This window comes from Oryzias latipes, chromosome 17 (genome assembly GCF_053564925.1).
Source record: "Oryzias latipes strain Hd-rR chromosome 17, Olatipes_Hd-rR_3.1".
Lineage (NCBI taxonomy): Eukaryota > Metazoa > Chordata > Actinopteri > Beloniformes > Adrianichthyidae > Oryzias > Oryzias latipes.
In genome coordinates, this window is record NC_136253.1 from 33374125 (window position 1) to 33394260 (window position 20136).

General features: G+C 39.1%; 4 protein-coding genes across 6 annotated transcripts; 1 reads left to right on the top strand and 3 right to left on the bottom strand.

The window, feature by feature from the left end:
- Positions 1 to 1368: 1368 nt before the first annotated feature.
- Positions 1369 to 2398, bottom strand: LOC144986649 (uncharacterized). The gene is made up of 5 exons (XM_078934256.1): positions 2241 to 2398; positions 2054 to 2159; positions 1786 to 1905; positions 1624 to 1696; positions 1369 to 1543 (listed from the first exon to the last, which is right to left on the bottom strand). Exons 1-5 carry the CDS (start codon positions 2336 to 2338, stop codon positions 1410 to 1412), a joined length of 531 nt encoding a protein of 176 aa, XP_078790382.1. The 5' UTR covers positions 2339 to 2398; the 3' UTR covers positions 1369 to 1409.
- A 4107-nt stretch (positions 2399 to 6505) lies between these two features.
- LOC144986764 (uncharacterized) lies at positions 6506 to 8694 on the bottom strand. Of its 3 annotated transcripts, none has more exons than XM_078934800.1 (5): positions 8134 to 8694; positions 7949 to 8054; positions 7675 to 7794; positions 7542 to 7608; positions 6506 to 7459 (listed from the first exon to the last, which is right to left on the bottom strand). In XM_078934800.1, the coding sequence occupies exons 1-5, from the start codon at positions 8229 to 8231 to the stop codon at positions 7368 to 7370; spliced, it is 483 nt and encodes a 160-aa protein (XP_078790926.1). In that variant the 5' UTR covers positions 8232 to 8694; the 3' UTR covers positions 6506 to 7367. The 3 variants fall into 3 exon arrangements, with proteins under 3 accessions (XP_078790926.1, XP_078790928.1, XP_078790929.1); XM_078934802.1 differs by having other exon boundaries at positions 7581 to 7608; positions 8134 to 8297; XM_078934803.1 differs by having other exon boundaries at positions 8139 to 8258.
- A 4034-nt stretch (positions 8695 to 12728) lies between these two features.
- On the top strand, positions 12729 to 13726 carry LOC101160024 (uncharacterized). Its single transcript, XM_004079424.5, has 5 exons — positions 12729 to 12932; positions 13003 to 13078; positions 13151 to 13267; positions 13341 to 13419; positions 13504 to 13726. Exons 1-5 carry the CDS (start codon positions 12811 to 12813, stop codon positions 13590 to 13592), a joined length of 483 nt encoding a protein of 160 aa, XP_004079472.1. The 5' UTR covers positions 12729 to 12810; the 3' UTR covers positions 13593 to 13726.
- A 3222-nt stretch (positions 13727 to 16948) lies between these two features.
- On the bottom strand, positions 16949 to 18009 carry LOC144986647 (uncharacterized). The gene is made up of 5 exons (XM_078934253.1): positions 17742 to 18009; positions 17575 to 17647; positions 17359 to 17475; positions 17198 to 17276; positions 16949 to 17101 (listed from the first exon to the last, which is right to left on the bottom strand). Exons 1-5 carry the CDS (start codon positions 17969 to 17971, stop codon positions 17016 to 17018), a joined length of 585 nt encoding a protein of 194 aa, XP_078790379.1. The 5' UTR covers positions 17972 to 18009; the 3' UTR covers positions 16949 to 17015.
- Positions 18010 to 20136: the final 2127 nt, after the last annotated feature.

Sequence of the window (20136 nt, forward strand, 5' to 3'; positions counted from 1 at the left end):
CATGTTCCGATTGCTGTGTACTGCCGTCCTGAAGCCGGTAACAGTCCAAATAGAGTGTCCCCTGGGTAGGGTGTGTTCCTGAGTTGTGCAGGATATTGCCAAGAAATCAGCTCCAAAAAGGTCCAAGTTCCACACTGATTGGATGGATTATAAAATACCCTGAAGTACTTTTTTATATGCATTTATTTAAATCTTATTCAACACACTGATCATAATGACTGTGCCGTGTTTTTATCACAACTTTGGCTGATTGCTATTTTCAATTCGATGCTGATTACTTTAAGCATAAAATATTCTATACCAACTACTGGCCATTTCTTATTGGTGTTTTTTTTCCCCTAAGATTATTATTTGCTATCCTGAAAATAAATACCATCAAACACTGTCCAGATATCAACTTAACTGTGCAAGATTTAAAATACAAACCCCGTAACTCACCTAATGACCAAAACTATCCAGAAATGACACAAGCACTTTTATTTTTCCATTTATTTGAAATTGACAAATTCAATTTCAGACTTTTTGAAAAATGAAATAATGTTTAAATATAAGTAAAAAAAAGAAATTATAGAAACAGAATTAAGTTTAAATCACCTATCATGTCTATCATGCTTGAACTGAAAGTAAACTGAAATGATCATTTTATTCCCAAAATAAACTGAACAGTTTTGTTAAAGTTACATCATTGATTTAGACAAAAAAAAAAAAAAAAAACGACTTAAACCTCAAAGTGTTCACTTTTTTTCTTCTATAGCTGCAATTTAACTTCTAAATATGAATATAATGTTGGTCTTTTTTGTGCACAAGCATGAAAAATAAAAATAAATGAATGTTTAAAAAGGAAAATAGTTGGAACGAGTACATCAGAGGGACGGCTCACGTTGCCTGTGTTAGCGACAAAGTCAGAGAAGCCAGACTGAGATGGTTTGGACATGTTCAGAGGAGGGATAGTGGATATATTGGTAGAAGGATGTTGGAGATGGAGCTGCCTGGCAGGAGGGCAAGAGGACGGCCAAAGAGGAGATACATGGATGTCTTAACAGAGGACATGAAGTTGGCTAACGTTAGGGTAGAAGATGTTCATGATAGATTGAGGTGGAAAAGGATGATTCGCTGTGGCGACCCCTGATGGGAAAAGCCGAAAGAGAAAGAAGAGTTTAAAAAGGAAAATAGTTGTGGCTTTGTTGTTTTTTTTTATAAGCTTACATGCAATTGAATTTATTTACAAAAAAAGTATGCAAGATCCTGAAAGGACTGGTACCGCATTAATACAGACAACAGAGTTTCTCTTTTTATTTACCTTTTCCTCTTGCCTCGTGATTTTTGTCAAGAAAAGCTTGAAGAAGAAAAAAGAGCTAGTTACTAATATTTATGGCTCCAAACTTTATTCAGTCTGAAAATCAATTTTTCTACAAGAAACGAGTGAACAGCTGGGATTTGTCAGCAAGGACTTCCTCCTTATCGCAGTGCGCCGATGACTTTGAGGGACATTTCTCCTTGTTGCAGATCTCCTGGTAGCCTTCAGCCTCCATCAGTCCACTTGCTTTTTGATGCAATAATAAAATAAGACTTAATTAGTTTCCATGACAGTCTGCACAGAATCAGCACAGAGCAAAAATGTACCTTCTATTAGATTGTGAAGGATGCAGTAGTCGTTTGGACCGGTGCTGTTCTTGGAGGTGGAGGTTGAAATAGCCTGTGCAGAGATGACCAGCCAGTGTTACATGTCAGAAAAAGCTGATTTAAAAAAAAAAAGTTCTGCTCAATAAAGTCAAATAAATTTACTTTAATTTTGCAGAAAGACTTTGCTGCTGGAGGAGCAAACTCATAGTTAATATCCATCACTTTTCCAGTTTGAGGCGATGTGTGTTTCACCTCAAGGGACTGGGCCGACTCTGTTAATATCTTAAAAAAAAGCAAAAACAATCAAACAAGCCCTCACATTCACAGACAGATCTTTGTTTGCACCAAAACAAGCATCACTACACACATAAAGATGTTTGTTTTTTTCCAGCTGAGAATGTAGCTCTTGACGATATTAAGTTAGTTTTACCTCATAGCGGCACTTTTCTGGACCATCGCGGCATTTTTTTGTGCTCCATGTCTTCACCTGCTTCACCAGATCCCTGACGGGTTCAGAACAAGGCAACCTGAAGGTCCTGCAAAGAGGAGAAAAGAAATCCTCCTTAAAGGTTTTTGGTTAGAGGAGGGAAGAGAAGAGCAAAGTTCCAGTCGTTTACCATATTGCTATGCATTTTGAAGGATCTACAGCTGAAGAAGCAAGAAGCACGAGCTGCAGAAACCCAGCAAAGGCCAGCAGAGCTCTGGCGGTCATCATGGTCCCAGATAAGGATTCAGAATGAGAGCTCAGAGCGTCCTTGCTATGCCGTTCCGTGTCTTGAGTGATGACTTAATGTGCTACTAATGGAGTGTGACTTACTTGGCCAGTAACACAGCGCCGTTGGCCTTGACGCAAAGCTGTACACTGTTTTATTGAGGAGGAAGCCTTGTTTCTGCCTAAACTCATGACAAACACTGAGTTCGGAACAAGATGAAGAACTATTAACAGGGATTGTTCTGTTTAAAAGTTGAATTTATCAAAGATGATATCAAATTTATTTTCCATCCACCACCTAGGGAATCTAAAAGGTTTTTTTTTCAAGTGTTATGATATTTTTACCAGTAATTTTTAACTAAGCTTGAAGAATCATGTGATTGAAATCATTTTTATTTCCACTATCAAGCTAAAGATTCATAAACATGGAGGAGTCAATATGATTCTTCCAAAGCTCTTTGGACAAATAAAACAAAGACACCACACACTTTATCATCCCCTTGAGAGAAACGGAAATCAGTATTGGTTCTTTACCATAAGATGATGTAAAAAACCCTGACTTGTAACCAAACAGGAGATTGAAGTGATTCTTAAAACAAAGACAGTCATTTGTAATAATTAAGGATTTTATCATAACAGAAAAGGAAATTTCTTCAATATCTGAGCAATAAATGTTGCAAATGATGATGAAGCAAAATAAAAAAATAAAGCATTGAAGTACAATTTCATATTGACTTGTTGTGGCTAAGGCTATAGGGCCCTGGTTCAGATCTTCTTCTTTCTCTTTCGGCTTTTCCCATCAGGGGTCGCCACAGCGAATCATCCTTTTCCACCTCACTCTATCATGGACATCTTCTACCCTAACATTAGCCAACTTCATGTCCTCTGTTAAGACATCCATGTATCAGGGCCCTGGTTCAGATCCCGGGTGGGTTCTTTCTATGTGGAGCGTGCATGTTCTCTTTGTGCATGCATGGGTTTTCTCCAGCTTCCTTCCACAGTCCAACAACCTGCAGCAAAATTTGACAAATAATTCAAATTTCATCCCTGTGGTGTGACTTTGGGATTGTGTGGCCCATGTGACAAACTAGCAACCTGCCGAGGGTGTACCCCGCCTTTACCCAATAGCTGCTGGGATAGGCTCCAGCAACCACATGACCCCCAAAAGGTATTCAGCGGATTCTAAAGATGTTTCGTGGGGGTTGACCCATGCGGTACTATGAGTTTTTGGGTTGTCCTGATGCATGGAGGGTCTTAGAGAGGAGCGGCCGCATCTTAGCCCTGTGCTATCCTATGACCCCACCCTTCCATTGACGTGTTCTCCCTACCATGACAAAGGTGGATGAAGGTGGAAAGATTTCATGTAATCCATGGACACCAGTGAAGATCACAAATCATTGAAGAAAAAAGGTTCAGAGCACTGTCTAGTGGGTCTAGATGACCCAACTCCCAATGTTAAAGTGCCTAGGATAGCACAAGGGTCACGGGGAGCACAGGTGTGTAGTGTTTTTTGATTTTTTTTTTTGATCATGCACACAATTCAATGTTTAACGGTGCAAATCTACACTTACTAAACCGTCAGAAACAAAGTAGGATTCTGAAAACCCAGAATACTTTTATTGTGTCTCTCGGCTGTGTCCGCATGACCATCAAATGACAGTCACCTCAAAAACCACATGGCAAGTCTGTGGTCAAATCAATGTCAAGCTTCATGAAATCATAAAGAGGCTCAGGCCATATTTACATAAATGTGCTCCAGAAGAGATCAAATCCATAAAATCCCATCTGTCACAGCGGCGACAGTGTTTTCACTCATAAAGTCCCAGAACGAAGTGAAACAATACTGAGTGCGAATGAGGCATGTGCTGTGTCACATGCTGATGGGGATTGTCTTATAGAAAAGATCCTGTCTGCACCAAATTAAAAGCATGACGGCAAAAACAATGAGCTTGCAGGAGCAATACGGAATAATTTCATCCTGTGGGTGTCACTTGATGTCAATTGTAAATGGAAGTTGATGAGATGATGTGTGTTTCCGTCGGAAGGGCAAAAGGTTTTTGACCTGCTGTTGCGGTAAGAAATGAATGAATGAAAGCAGATTCCGTATTGACAGCATGTCAACCTGCAAGATGGGTCTTGTGTGAAATCTCAGGAGAAGTTCAGAGCAGCTGTGGTTTATTGGCTGAGAGATTGAATCAGTTGGACCGATTGATGACTGCAGGAAGACGAAGTGGAACCGGATCGGAACATTGGAGTGGAAATGAAGATTCATTTGTGGATTTGGACAAGAGCCGAAAACAACACTGCAGTGAAGTTCAACTTGACATTTGGTGTCCAACGCAACAAAGAAACTGATGTATGAGAAGCGCTTCCCTTCTCAAGGGCCATTTGAAAACCGGTGCACACATGACTGAGCATAAAACCCTGTCCATTGGTTGACTAATCAACATGACTGCTAAATTAGCTTTTACAGCTTGTTGAAGAATTAGGATCGTTTCCATGGAAATGCGCAATGCAGTCTATAGAGGTAGTCCGCTCCAGTATCACATGAGCCACACACTGACACCTTTCTTCCTGTTAAATGTCATTTTCCCTGTTGACAAGTTTCATTTTTACATCAACAAATTTGAAGTTTGACTCTGCCTCATACAGCAGATGACCTATTGACTTCAACAATTTTTCTACAGGCTTTCCCATCCGTCCATCTAGTCATTCATTTTCTAAAAAAGCTGAAACCCTTAAGGGGTCACGGGGTTGCTGGAGCCTATCCCAGCCACTGTCGGGTGAAGGCAGGGTACACCCTGGACAGGTCGCCCAATCCGTTTCCATAGAATTCCTCCCACAAACGGGACATTTTAGAGTCACCAATTAACCTATGAAGCATGTCTTTAGACTGTGGGAGGAAGTGGTAATGGCTTTTCCTTTATAAATTATTTTTTACACGAATTATTTTGATATTATTTGTTTATTTATTTTTTGCTTATTTGCTGAAAATCATAATTATTTAAGGCTTTACCCAAATATTTACAGCACTTGAATAATCCCTGATTTTTTTTCTCTTTTTGCTTAAAGGCGTGAAGCTTTTATTTTGAAGAAATGTATTTTCTTTTGTTTTTGATTGTACGACTTTTGTGGGTGTCAGGTCTCAGTTCTTCCTCATTATTATTATTATTATTATCGTTGTTGACTCTTGCAAATAAACAAAAAAAACTGGAAAAAATGAATGCATTTTGGGTTAAATTGGTTTGATTCCTGTATAAAATAATCTCAGCTGCTGGTTCTCATGCAGTGAGCAGGAATCTGTTGATTAGATCTTCTTCATGTGAGGATTTTTCGGTTTGTTTTTACTGGTTTCTGCTTTGATTTATTTTCTGTTTATCTGAAATCTGTGCTCTTTATCTTTTATAGGGTTCTGACAGTTTTATGAAGATGTGTTCAATGACTCCATCACTCTGTTAAGAAGAAATTTGTTTTGTTGTTTTCACTGTGTTGGTCAACCATTTTCAAGCCCAGTTCTCCTTAACATTTATAAATCCTTTTTGTTTTAAGAAACACGAAACCGACATTTTCTAAGCCCTTTTGTCAGACATAAAAAGGCTGTTAATTAAGAAAAAGACAAATGAGATATTTAAAGTCATCAATTTACTGATGAAAACCCACTTGGCCGTTTCCCCTTTGGAACACATAAATCATGGTTTTGTTTATCTGCTTTTCCCACATCAATACTGGCAACAAATCATTTTTGACGACCAAAGGCAATAAACCTACAGGAGCCATGCTGAAGCTAACATGCTAACGACGAGCAGTACAGAATCAAAGATGGGTGGGGCTTTTTTGTCACCTGTGTGAAAGCTTAGAGAAAGTCCAAGAGGCCACTTAATTGGCTGAAAGCGAGCACGCCTGTTTTGCTAATGAGTTTGATTGACAGATTCATTAGCCAATGGTAAATTAGTTGACCTGCCCATCTTTGATTCTGGTTTCCATCAAACAACAAGAATTCTAGAAAATGTTTATTGTTGATTGGTTAATTTCAAGCAATTTCAGGAATAAGGACAAGGGCAAAAAGTAAAAATACAGAGATATATCAAATCAATTAAATGAATATCATTTCCTGTTTTTGTTTTTTTCTTTTTTTAATTTCCGTCCTCTTGAAGCAAACAGGCAGTGTCATGAGAGGAAAACAGAAAATACTCACAGGTTTTTATTTCAGTTTTAACCCAAAGAAAACTCACACATTATTTCTAGTCATGACTGTTCTTCATCACTGGTCTTCAAAGTAATAAAGTCATTATTTTTAAAATCAACTAAATATGTAAAAAGTAACTCTTTAATGTCTATTTAAGACCGTTTTTAAATTAATTAATCATAAATTAGATGAAAATGACCTGCAGTTTTCAAGAATATTTAGTGGGAAACAGTAGAAGTCATAAAATTGCTAGCAATTACCTTTGATTTTTAGAGCAATTAAATTATTTAGATTACTTTTGGACATCAGGCTACATTAGAATTATTTTTAGATGTTAAAAACTCTGCATTTATATGAGCAAGGTACCAAACAGTAGGATCTCAATAACTTTCACAAACAATAAAGTAGACAGATTTCAGGAAATTAATCTAATTACTAAATCTGCAGGGTTTTTCTTGCCTTTCTATTGTGAAACATTCTTTCTGTGATGAATCACTTGATTAATTTTATAGTAAACTAATGGGACTAGTAGGCATGTGAGCATAAAAACATCAAACATTTATTGAGTTTTTTCTCTCCTTTCATTTGCAGCAGAATTATGACATCAACTCATTGGTAATAACATACAGCTCTCCCATCTCATCTGGTTTTTATCACTTACAACCAGTTTAATGAAAACATTTCAGATGTACAATTTTCTTTTTAGCTACATAAAATTCTGATAAAAATGTGCTTTTTTGTTTTTTATGTGCAGCCTCTGCTGAAAGCTCCAAATCAAGAGAGATAATGATAGTTTAGGAAAACAACAGCATTCTTGAATGAGTGGAGTTCAGCACTGTGCAGGACTTATGACGCGCCGCACGCCGTCACGTCCATGGAGGGGCACATTGCTGCGTTGCAGATCTCTGTGAAGCCAGGCTCCTGAGTCAGACCACTTCCTGTTTGTGCAGAAAACAAAACAAAACAAAAAACTTAGTAGTCTTAATCTGAATTGTTAAACACGAAAAAACGTTTGCAAACCATTAATCAAATTGTGGAGGACACAGTAGGGACTTGAACCTCCCGGAGGCACTGTGGTGGAGAGTCCCTGTGAAGAGACACGACAGTGTGGTTTTTACCAGGATCAGATGCTTGTCGTCAAAAGTCTGCTTACCCTCATGGAGCAAAAGGAAGGAGCGGCGGGGGGTTTGAATGTAAAGTTGAGAGCAGTGGTTTTCTGGGTGCTGAGGTACGTGTGCTTGATTTCAATGTATCCTGGCGTCTCCTTTATTATCTGAAAGGTAATAATTCAAATTGACTCCGGGGGGAGCAGATCATTGCATTTCAAGAGGCTCATTTGACTTTCAAATCAGACCAGCAGGAATAAAAACAGATCATTCCATCAATCTCCTCATCAGCAGCTCTTGAGCTTCACAAACTCTAATTACCTCATAAGAGCACTCCTCTTCACTGTCATAACACTTGTGAGTGCTCCAAGCGATCACCTGGTCTTCCACAGCAGCTCGAGGCTGAGTGCACGGCATCTTGAAGAGCCTAAGAAGAGGGGAAAGAAAACGTCTTTGTTTGCACAATGTAAAATGTAACAATTCAGAAACGATTTTCACGACGTTACCATACTGCTCTGCACGTTGAGGGATCGACAGCTGATGTGGACGGCATGAGAATCTGCAGGAAGGCAGCAGAAGTGAGGAGCAGAGCCCTGAAAGCCATAGCAGTTTCTGATCAGACGACGTCCTCCAGACTGATGGCGTACAAAAAACTCCAGGCTGTTTTTCTGTGTGTTAGACTCCTCCCAGCTAAAGGTTCCTCATAGGGTGCTTTAGACCCGGAGCCAACATGTTTTTTCCAGCTAGCCTGCCTTTGAAGCTCCTTATTGGATAAATACACCTGATCCAGGTAATCAGTGGCGGATAAGGCAGGATTTCTGGAAAAAAAACAGCCTTGAGGGCTAGAGTTTGACACCCCTTTTTAGACAGACCTGCATCAAAATCTAAACTGCAAAACTGGTTTCAAGAGTTACCAATGATGCAAGTTTTATTATCTTTCCTTAATTTGTCTTTGTTTTTAGTGTATGAGCACTGACAAAAGAGCACTTTTTAAAATTTTGTATACTTGATTCAATAAAGTATCTATCCTTTCCTATTAACATTGTTCCCATGACTATAACTACTCCTCTCATACTTTATACTGAAAAGTCTCACCCATTGACTATATGTGACAACTATATGTGACTCCTCCCTGGCGTTCCAAACAGGAAGTGGCTCCAAGAGCCAAAATATCATAGACTTCTATACGGAAATAAACAGCTGTCACTCAGTCATTGCATTTGTCAGAGTTACCATTCTTGCTCTGATACTTTTTTCCAACGTTTTTTTGATAATCCTCTTTTTTTAAGCATATTTTTTCTGAAGTTCAAGTTACAAATTGACCAATCAGATGCCTCAAAAAATGTAGGTGGAGCTTGTTTTTTGTGTGGCCCTCACGTCAGTTGTTTGATTGACCGATTTTTTTTGTGGCCTGTTTTCGAGTGGCAGGGGCGTGGACTTCCAACAAACTCACTTTTGATTGGCGAGAGTGGTTACTACAGGAACTCAGACAAAGTCGGACCAACCCCTGCTCGCTAACGACGTCTGGCTCCAACATGGCGACATCCGTGTCACAGAAAAATGGCGACTAAATTGATTTCATTTGGTTGGAGCTGGAGGTAAACGTTTTCCATGGTCCAGCTCTCAGATACAGTCGATGGTCTGACTTGATGCTCATCGTGACCATTCAGTCCTATGACACTGTGGTTAACCAGCAAAAAAGATCTATTCCACACCACACTGTGTCATTGTGTGTCCACGTGCTACTGAGTGACTGTGATTAATCAATACTGCGCACTAAGAAGTCCATCATACTCTGACGTGCTGGAACAGCAGATCTCATCCAACAGATCTCTGTCCTGTTGGATGTGTAAACCGAGTCATTTATTGACACCAATACTGAGGACTTTTCTGTCGCTTAGTGAAAAACTTAAGTCCTTCTCTCTCAGGTATGATCATTTTTGGTGCAAAAGAAAATGCAAAAGAAAATGAGCAAACTACCTTTACAGCTTTGGTGAACATGGACTAGTTAGGCCAGGGGTCTGCAATCTGAGGCTTCAGAGCCACATGTCTTTCTAATGGGGCTCTTTGGCTTTGAGGAAATTTGCCGACAATTTGAATAAACTAGGGTTTTAAAGTTTTGGTTAATTTACTTTATTTAATTAAGTCTTGCCATTTATGTACAGAAATAAAATTAAGTTAAAGTCCCATTTTTAGAACCTTTGGTAAGGATTTGAACTCACAACCTTCCAAACTCAGGATGGACACACTACCACATGGCCACTGAGCTGAGCTAGCACATCAGATAACTGATCAAAATGGTGGTAAAAGGTTTTTATTTACTGTCAGAACGGTTTATTATTGAAGCACATACACTTATCTTTTGCTGCACAACAGGGTTAGTTGCTGTTTAAAAGGCAAAGTTCTCATAACTGCATTTAAATGTATTAATTAAAAAAAAACTTCATTCTACTCCAATGTTGTCATGCTTAGCCCTTGTGCTATCCTAGGCACTTTGACGTTGGGAGTGGGGTCATCTGGACCCCACAAGACAGTGCGCTGAACCTTTTTTCTTCAATGATTTGTGATCTTCACTGGTTTCCATGGATTACATGAAATCCTCTTCACCTTTATCCACCTTTGTCATGGTAGGGAGAACACGTCAATGGTCATCTTGACACCATAGGACAGCACAAGGGTTACATTTGATAGCAAAATGAGAAAAACTGAAGGCATACCAAAGCTCTAGAAGAAATTGTCATGTTTCACTTGACTTTCGAGCATTTTTAGTTCAGGTAAATCTGGAAGATCTTATTTGACACAGGATGCATTTTATTTTGAAAGGAACTTTCATGTGCTGCTGTCAAACGGAACCCGAAATTATTAAACATAGAAAAATACCAGTAACACTTTATATTAAGATTCCTTAACAAGCTTTGGTAACTCATTAGCGAGCAGTATAATAGAGTTTAAGATGCTATTGATGCATTTATTAAACGCCTAACAAATGTGTCACTGTTAATAAGCTTAACAAAATTTATTAACAACCTTTGTTAATAAATTAAGAAGTATCATTATTATTTGGGGTTCTAGTAAGACATTTGTTAGCATTATAAATGTCTTGCTAATACATGATAGTGTTAATAAGATTCACTGACATCTAAAGTCAGACCATTGTCTTCAAAGTCCATATTACTAAACTGCTTATAAGCTTAACAAACGTATTAATTAACTTTGTTATTACAGTCTATAAATGTTTTGCAGAACCCCATCTAAAGTGTGGAATGTTTTTACCACAAACAACCAGAAAGCTTGTAAAAAGAACTTTAAAACATTAAAACAGACTACACATGCAAAAATCTTTCTGTCAAAGAAATACAATAATCTAATTCAGACAAATAAATCAAAAAACGTAGGGACCAGTGTTTGATGACTCATAGCTAATAAGGATAAAGCATTAGCATCTGTCCTGAGTGAAACATTCATAGCAAATCCCATCACCAGGAGACAGTTCTCTGGGTTCAATGCCAACTGCATTCAACCACTGTTGCCTTGCTTCCAAGTCTACTAGAACGTTGCACAAGCCAGTCATTTTTGACGACTGAAGGCAATAAACCTACAGGAGCCATGCTGAAGCTAACATGCTAACGACGAGCAGTACAGATTCAAAGATGGGCGGGGCTTTTTTGTCACCTGTGTGAAAGCTTAGAGAAAGTCCAAGAGGCCACTTAATTGCTGATGAGTTTGATTGACAGATTCATTAGCGAATGGTAAATTGGTTGACCTGTCCATCTTTGATTCTGTTTTCCATCAAACAAGAAGAATTCTAGAAAACATTTATTGTTGGCTGGTTAATTTCAAGCAATTTCAGGAATAAGGACAAGGGAAAAAAGTAAAAATACAGAGATATATCAAATTTAGTCCTGCGACAGACTAGCGACCTGTCCAGGACGTCCCCTGCTTTTCCCCGCAAGTGGCTGGGATAGGCTCCAGCAGCCCCGTGACCCCAAAAGGGGTCAAAAAACGGTTTATAGGATGAATTAATGAATATCAAATCTATTTAAGAAAATAATCTATACGTTGATTTAAAAACAAATAAAAGAAAGTGATGCTATCTCTTTTGACATCATAAACAGACACATTTAGTATATTAAATATTAAGTTTGTCAAATGTACCTTTATTAATCACTTGAAAGGAAAGAAGATAAAATTTATATAATCCCATCCCCATTATGAACGACCCTGTGAGTATTTCAGGCGGGCAACTCGAGCGGTGCGTTTACCTGATTACCTGGTTACGTGGGCGGTTCAGTCTAATCAACTCACCTATTCAGCGTCCTCCCTGGGTTCCAGGTGTGCGGTCCAATCCCTCTTCTTCCATTTCCGCGAGCTCTGCATTCATCAACCCACCCTCCTTCCCGGCTTCCACCTTTGAGCTCCGTTAGGGGTAGTTTAATACCCAAATTTTCTATGGAGATCTTTGTTTTATGTATCTGCACGGAGCCTAATGCCAAGCTAAAAGAAATATGGAAAATAATCTTCTCTACTGCATGAGTTGTCTGACTGAAATGTTTTCATTCTATTTTAAATGGTTGCCAAATTCCATACAGTGCAACCAATGTTTCATTAACAGATTAAAAAAAGACCTTAAATCTGTCATGTTTGGTTTCACAGGAAGCATCGTTTCAGCAGAAATCCTGATTCCTGCACAGCGGTGGAGGTTTGATAATATCGGCTCATTTTTTGTTGTAGTTTGTCACTTTTTCTTACCGTTCACAGTGTTTATAAACCGTGGCACAATTTAGACAATGTCGGGATTTTTACACAATTTAAACATTTTTTGAATGTTTTTACCGGTAATTTGTTTATTGGCATAGAAAACTGGCTCTATTTCTTGCTTTGTTAACCGTTAAAAACAAGGACACATCCAGTTTTTTCTTTTTTCTTTTTTTTGGATCATGTGTATTTCAGCAGGAATTTCATGGTTTTACTGAAGACAATCGGCACAAGACCACTTCCAAGTCAGACAACGACCACAAGACGCACAAATCACCCACATCAATTTCAAGCCACATTTCTACACCTTGTGATGAGCCTGCTGTTTGGTATATATTAGTCTGCCGCCCTCCCAGCATTCACCCACAATCTCCAGAGCGAGGGAGCAGCTGTTACTGTCTGCAACGCTTCGAAGGAACAGACTCATCATGAAGACTCTGTTGCTGACCGCCGCCATCGTTGCAGGACTGTTTGGCTGCTTGGTGGCCTTCCCGCCCCCGGCCCCCTTCCCTTTCCCCGTCCCTTACCACGCCTTCTGCAGGGCTCTCTGGTGAGTCTGATGACCTGAGCTGTTCATTCGCTGCTTGACTGTGGGTTTACCTTCTCTGTCCTGCTTCCAGGCTCTTTGCAACACCTTGTGCTGAAATCAGCACCACCATTGCACAGCAGATTCAAATCTCCGCCCCGGAGTATAAGGTCAAAATCTTTTTATTGCAGGATCTGTTTTAGTCAGGAGAAGCCGTCTGACGTGATGTCGTTCTTTTGCAGCTTGTGACCGCAACACCTTTGGTCATCAAAGCCAACCACACGTCTGATGGCGTCCAGATGCAGAACGTCACCTTCTCTTTCAGTGACACCATCCTGACCGGAGGCTGCCGCGTATCTGTTAGTGCCCTCTTTTTCCTTTTGTTTTTCTCCATGCGTCCTTTCATTCATTTGTGTACCTTTTCGTCTCCAGGCAGAGTCCATCTCTCTTGGATTTACCAGCCTTCTTGACGATGGTCTCAACTATTGCAACCTCTACAACTTGCTGGCAGGTAAAGAAGCGTCAACTTTATGTTCTCGTGAACACGTCATTGCAGAGGGACCTGATTTGACTGTTTACTTTTCTTTTTTAACAGCAAGTGGACTCACCTCGGCTCCAGGCTTCATGGAGATGACCAACGAGTGGGCCTGCATGGGATATGGACTGGCCAAGTGCAAAGCCTAACGAGTTTTGTCTCAGTTTATCAGATGGCAGCAAAAAGTAGTTATGTTTGAATAAGAAATAAGTTTCCTTGTGGAAAACATTTCCACTTTGAATGAGTAGAAAAAAATAAAGTGATGGTTTAAGAATGCTTCTAAGATTTGTGTCTTTTTATTCCTCCTCTGATGAGATCCATAATTCTTAACGTTTTCCAATGCACGGCTGCAAAGAAATGGATGGATTTTGGTGTCAGAAGAACAGATTTAGTCTGCGTTTAAAAGGCGCTGCTGGCTGTCAGTGAGGACAGGAGGTGACCGGGCTGGAACCTGAATCCAGAGACTGACGTTAAGCTTCTCACTTCCATTCACTGATGAGGGGGAAAAAGTCTTGGATGTGTCCGAATTTCCTCACTACTTTGTGCACTACAGGGCATTGGTCAGTTTTTTTAAGGCTGTCCGAATCTACAATTCCACAATCCACTGCACATTTTGTAGAAGTCTCTGCAAAAAACAGTGTGCATCAATGCTCCCTAGACTAGAAAAATAGACCACAATGCATTGGGTCTGAACCATTTTCCATTTGAAAAGAAGGTTTTGAAGTTATTTTTTCAAATAAATCAAGCAAGTTTTCATCATCAAAACAAGGTGGATTTATAAATAATCTTCGTAAAAGGTTCATATTCATTAGGTTTTCACTTCAGCAAATGAGTGACGTCTTTTTTGGCATTAAACAAAAGAAAAAAAAGAAAAGAACAGTAGTGACTCTGAATGTCATTAAATTCCAGGACACTGATAGTCCCACACCGTAGTCTAATAGGGTTTAGACAGCAGGGAGGGAATGTGAGGATACAAAATACGTCTTGTAAATCGTTTTATTTGTTTATTATTTCTTTAAGCATTTGCGATGCTTAAATGACACTAGTTTGACTCAAAAGATTGTTGGGGAAGTTAGGGGGGCAAAGCTCTTTATTTGGGGCGGCACCTGCCCCCCCCCCCCCCCCCCCCCCAGTTCCCGTTTATTATTTATTCTTAAAGAAAAGAATAAAGTTGCTGACATGCTGTGGTTGTGAAATAATCTCTCATTACAGATGAACAGGCTACTGCCGCAGAAACTCCCTTTCTAAAATTTGGCAATAATGTTACCAAAGTACATTTGACATTTTTTTATTATAGTTGGTCGTTTTTTAGTACTTGGTCGTTTTGCACAGATGTCGAATGTAAAAAAAGCCGAGATGTGAAAGGGTGAGAGAATTGGTGAGAAATTCCTTTCTGATGTGATACTGCCCTCTGCTGGACAAATCTCAAAGTGCATGCGGAGTTGGTTCCTCATTCTAGTTACATTAAAATTCTGTCATAGGTGATGTATTTTACGGAGCCCGTGTCCTGACATTAAGATATAAAAATATATCTTGTTCCCACAGATTAATATCTTGTTCCCACAGGTTATTATGTCGTTCGCACGAAATACTATTCCGTTCCCACAAGATACTATTCTGTTCCCACAAGATACTATTGCGTTCCCTCAAAATACTATTCCGTTCCCTCGAAATGATTAACTCGTGCGAACGCAATAATTATGTCGTTCGAACGCAATAATTAATCCGTTCGAACGCAGTAATTATTCACGTCATAAGCCATACACGCAGATATGCTCTCTGTACGCCGGCAAAACTAAGCCGCAAAAACGGTAACTTCCGTGTCAGATGAAAATCTGAAAAATATCATATCAAGCTGGCTGCTTCGCCTAAAGCACTTACCTTTAGCTTGTAGCATAACAACAATAGCAGTACGTCACGTTTCCCAGCATGCTCAGCGGCCAATCATTGGTCTTGTTGTTAGACCTTGGTCACAGGGACACGGTGATTGGCCAATGATTGGCAGCAAAGCATTCTGGGAAACGTGACGTACTGCTATTGTTGTTATGCTACAAGCTAAAGGTAAGTGCTTTAGGCGAAGCAGCCAGCTTAATATGATATTTTTCAGATTTTCATCGAGACAATAACAGATCGATCATTCTTGCTTTTATTTTTACCCCTATTGAATGCTCACAGAGACACGGAAGTAGCGGCAGGAAGCGGCTTTTGCAGCAAGATGCGTACCAGATCATCATGTGAACGTGAATACGATGGATGCTTCTGTGCTTTTTAAAATAAATAAATCTGTTCTCTAAACATCCTCCGTGTCTTCAATGCAATGTAATGAGACACACACAGACAGAAATGTGAAGGTATCTGCTGTAAATCTATGACGTAAATTAATAACAGGATATGATCGGCTAGTCAGTTAGCATGTATCCTAATAGCCTTCGAATGCGAAGCGACTGACTGCTAAAGTTAATAAAAGACAAGTCCTGCATATTATTATTCCTATTCGACCCTAAACTACAATATCAGCTGTCTGTCAACCGACCAGCCAGTTGCCCAAATGGCGGCATACATCAAAGAGCTCTGCAGCGGCGCTAGTAGTAGCCTAGCAGGAGCTATCGTATGACAAAGCAGCCTAGTTATCATAAATCTTTTGATATTTTTCTTATATTCATGGAGACAGTATTAAAGTGATCATTTTTGTTTTTCATGTTCCTTTTTTGAACGAATGTGGGTCACAGAGACACTGAAGTTACCGCTGAAAGCGGCTTAGTTTTTCCGGCGTACAGAGAGCGTGTATGACTTATGACGTGAATAATTACTGCGTTCGAACGGATTAATTATTGCGTTCGCACGAGTTAATCATTTCGAGGGAACGGAATAGTATTTTGAGGGAACGGAATAGTATCTTGTGGGAACGGAATAGTATCTTGTGGGAACGGAATAGTATTTCGTGCGAACGACATAATAACCTGTGGGAACAAGATATTAATCTGTGGGAACAAGACATATTTTTATATCTTAATGTCAGGACACGGGCTCCGTAGTATTTCACAGTTCACTTTTAGATTAACTCTGGAAACCCCAAGAACACATTTATTCTGGGATTTTAAAGTTGATTTGACTTTTTTAAATCTTTTATTTTGGTCAAATAATGATAAACAGTCATGATCAAAAATAAAAGTAAAAAAAGAAAAGAAAAGAGAAGAAATTATAAGAAAATAATAAAACAAATAGAAAATAATTTGTGTTATTTAAGAAAAATATATATATTTTGGGGGGGAAAACAGCGTTACTGCAATAATTACATTATTTTTAGGTTCTCATTTTTGCAGGCACGAAACAAATCACAAAAAATTGTTTTCAAAAAGTATTTTTTTAAGGAAGAAGTAAAAATGAAGGTTTTTTTATTGAAAGAGAAATAGACAGAAATAAATCTGCTAAGTAATTTTGATCAGCTCATTAAACTCATCTAAAATTTAAAACTAAAAGCAGTCAAAACTTCCCATGAAGCAAATACTGATAAACATCCTTTTATTTGCTCACATGCACAGGATAAACAATCTACATTTTTAGTGTAATATTCATTTGCAGACAGAAACTCCGTATCCAAGGCAGAGCCATTCATTGGAGAACTCCATGAAACCCGGGGTTTTGGTGAGTCCACTGCCTATAAACAAACAGGAATGCAGTAAAAAAAAAAAAGATTTAGGATGAAGTCAGAAATCTAGAGTCTGGAGGAAATCAAAATAATAAAAAAACAAACCTTTCAAAACTTTGTAGAGGTTACAGTAGTTGGTGCCGTTGTCAAACAGGCTGAATGACAGTGAAGACACAGAGGAACCCTAACAGCAACCAGAAGGAACAGAAATCTAACAATATTTCAAAGATAATTTAGAGTAAAGGAAGCAGAAAAATGTACATTACCGCTACATGGCAGCCCATGGTCATGGCGGTGGGCGCCAAGGTGAAGTTAAGATACTCCACTTGCCCAACAGCAGAGGTGTGGTTGGCCAGAATCTGTGCTGGAGTCACTGGACCCAGCTGGAATGGAAAAGAAGAAACTGTTTCTTTTGTTTGCTAAACTAGACATACATTAAAGTTTTTCAGTGGAAATACACCAAGCTTTTACTCTTTGTTCACCTTGTAGGACTGTTTTCCTTTTAGCCCCGACACGAGAGCCACGTTCACTTCATCACAGGGGACTCCAAGCAGCCTGGAAACAATGAAAAAATGGCAGAATTTGGTGGTTTTGATTATGTTTAATACAACAACATCAGTCCCTGATTAGGTTAAAGAGTCTACCTTACCAGAACATTTTGCAGAAGGAGTTTGAGATCTCCGGGGGTTGAGCAGTTGTGAGGAATCTCACTCCTGAGAGCAGAACGCACGCTGCAACCAAAGTCCTCAGCGCCATCCTGATCTCTGTTTCTCTGTCTGCACTTCTTCTAGACTCTGCAGCACAACTGCCGGTTGCTGCTGAAGCCAATAAAGAGCACAGCGGGAGAAAAATGTGGCGTGAAGACCTCTGGCCTGTCATGTGGAGGCATGCAAACAAAAGATCTGTAGAACAACAAGCTGCACGTTGGTTTTCTGGATGATAGAATTCAGATTATTAATTTTTTCTCTGTTGCACAAAGTGCTAAGAGACAGAAAATTTCAAGATCCCAACTCCTGCCAAAGATAAGTAACTTTAAAAGTAACTATCTCTCCAGTGATCAACGTAAAAGAAAACAAAGTTTCACTTGAAGATACCAGTGTGGAAAACATGAAAATATAAAATAATCAATAACATGTTCTCATTTAAAAGGCAGAAAACAAATCAGGTGAGAATTTAAGGCATATTAAATGTATATGTCATCATGTAGTGTCAGAATACTGTGCTGAAATTTCTTTGAATTTTACCAGTCCTCTTTCCTTCCTTCCTTTGCTTTACCAGAGAAGATTATCATAAACCCTGAGGTTAACCACAACCAGCCGTTCACTGTGCCTTTAATTCATGATGTTACTGTTATTTCTGCAAACAAAAGTCTCATTGATGCACCCTTCCTGGAGTTTTAACAGCCTGACCAGCATGGAAATTGTGGGGGAAAAAGCTGAAACGAAAGCATCCCAGCGAACCGAAGCCCGTTAAACCGTTTGTGGTGCGCGTCGGCTAAATCATCTGATGTTTTAACCAAATAGAATCTGCAGATCTGCAGTGTAAGATGAGGATGTTGTTTCATTATTTTATCATAGTGAGGACAGAAAAAAAACAGGCTGAGAAACCAAAAAGAATAACAACAATAAAAGCATTTATTATAGAAAGATAGCAGACAAGGCTCCAGTTTAATAGAAACCTAAACAGAAAACTCTTCATCTAACTACAACTGATGTTCTATCTTATTTTATCAGGGATCTTTGGTTGATGATGCAGAACCAGGAGACTTGATCTTGAATCTTATGAACACGTTTTTAAAAAGATTTAAAAAACTGAATTCTGTCCTTACAAAAATACAGATTAAACGCCTACAAAAACAAGCCACACCCCACTTGATGACACATAGACACTCTTTCAACCCTTGTCTGCGATTGGGCTCTTGTTTGTACTAATTTTAAAACACATTTACTAATACTTGTTTTTATTTATCTATTGCATCTTTTCACAGTGATTTCTAGTGGTTTCCCTGTCAGTCTCAAGCTGCTCTAATTTAGCAGCAAAACTGAGTCTGAGTCTGAAATGACACGTTGCTGTGACAACAGAAAACTATAGAATCTGGGGGGTATCGACACATGGAGATTTGGGTTCAGGAACCTAAGGTCATATTGGGGGGAAGACAGATCATAAATGAACTAAAAACGTGACAAAAGATGGAAAAAATGATCCAAAAAGCCACAGATTCTTGCTGTTTTTTTATGTTTTTATGACGATTTTCAAGTAATCTTTGAGAGACAGTTGAAAATAAATATAATTAGTTACAAAAGACTGCTTAAGGACAGTAAACTATTTAAATTTAGAAAAGAACATTTGCTTTTAATGTTGTTTTTCACTGCAAGGGGGTCTTCTGCTTTGTGATAAAAACACAAATAGTGATGATGATGATGATGATAAACAGTCCTGATCAAACATTAAATTGGTGTTTTTTACTCTACACACCTAAAATCAACCTGAAAGTCCATTAGGCTACGTTCGCACTGCAGGGCTTGATGCTCAATTACGATTTTTTTGAAAAAATCCAATTTTTCTGCAAGGCTGTTCACATTTCCAATTACATGCGAATTTTTGTGATCTCTTGTGTGACCGTGAAATGACCCAGAAGTGACCCGCATGCGCAGACGAGTACTCAACGGTGAATGACGTCACTCGTTGTTTGCGGAAGCAGCTAACGTTAGCAATGGACGTCAACAACAGGGTTGTCAACAGCGGAGCTCTTTTGTATTATTACATTTATTTTCACAAAGGAGCCAGCACAATTACAATCTCCTCATTTTAAGAAGGCATTGGAGCCAGGATCGTCTGGACCCACTGTTGTGGAATGGGAATGTTTATGTGCTGGGGCCACGTGTGTGTGTGTGTGTGTGTGTGTGTGTAAGAGAGAGGAGAGAGCGTGTGCAGCGCAGTATTCCCTACTGCGCTGTCTCCTCTCTGAGGGGCAATGGGGGCACGCCTTCATGTTGTGTGTTACGGAGAAAGGAGAACGATAATAAAAGAAGGTTTCCCGCAGA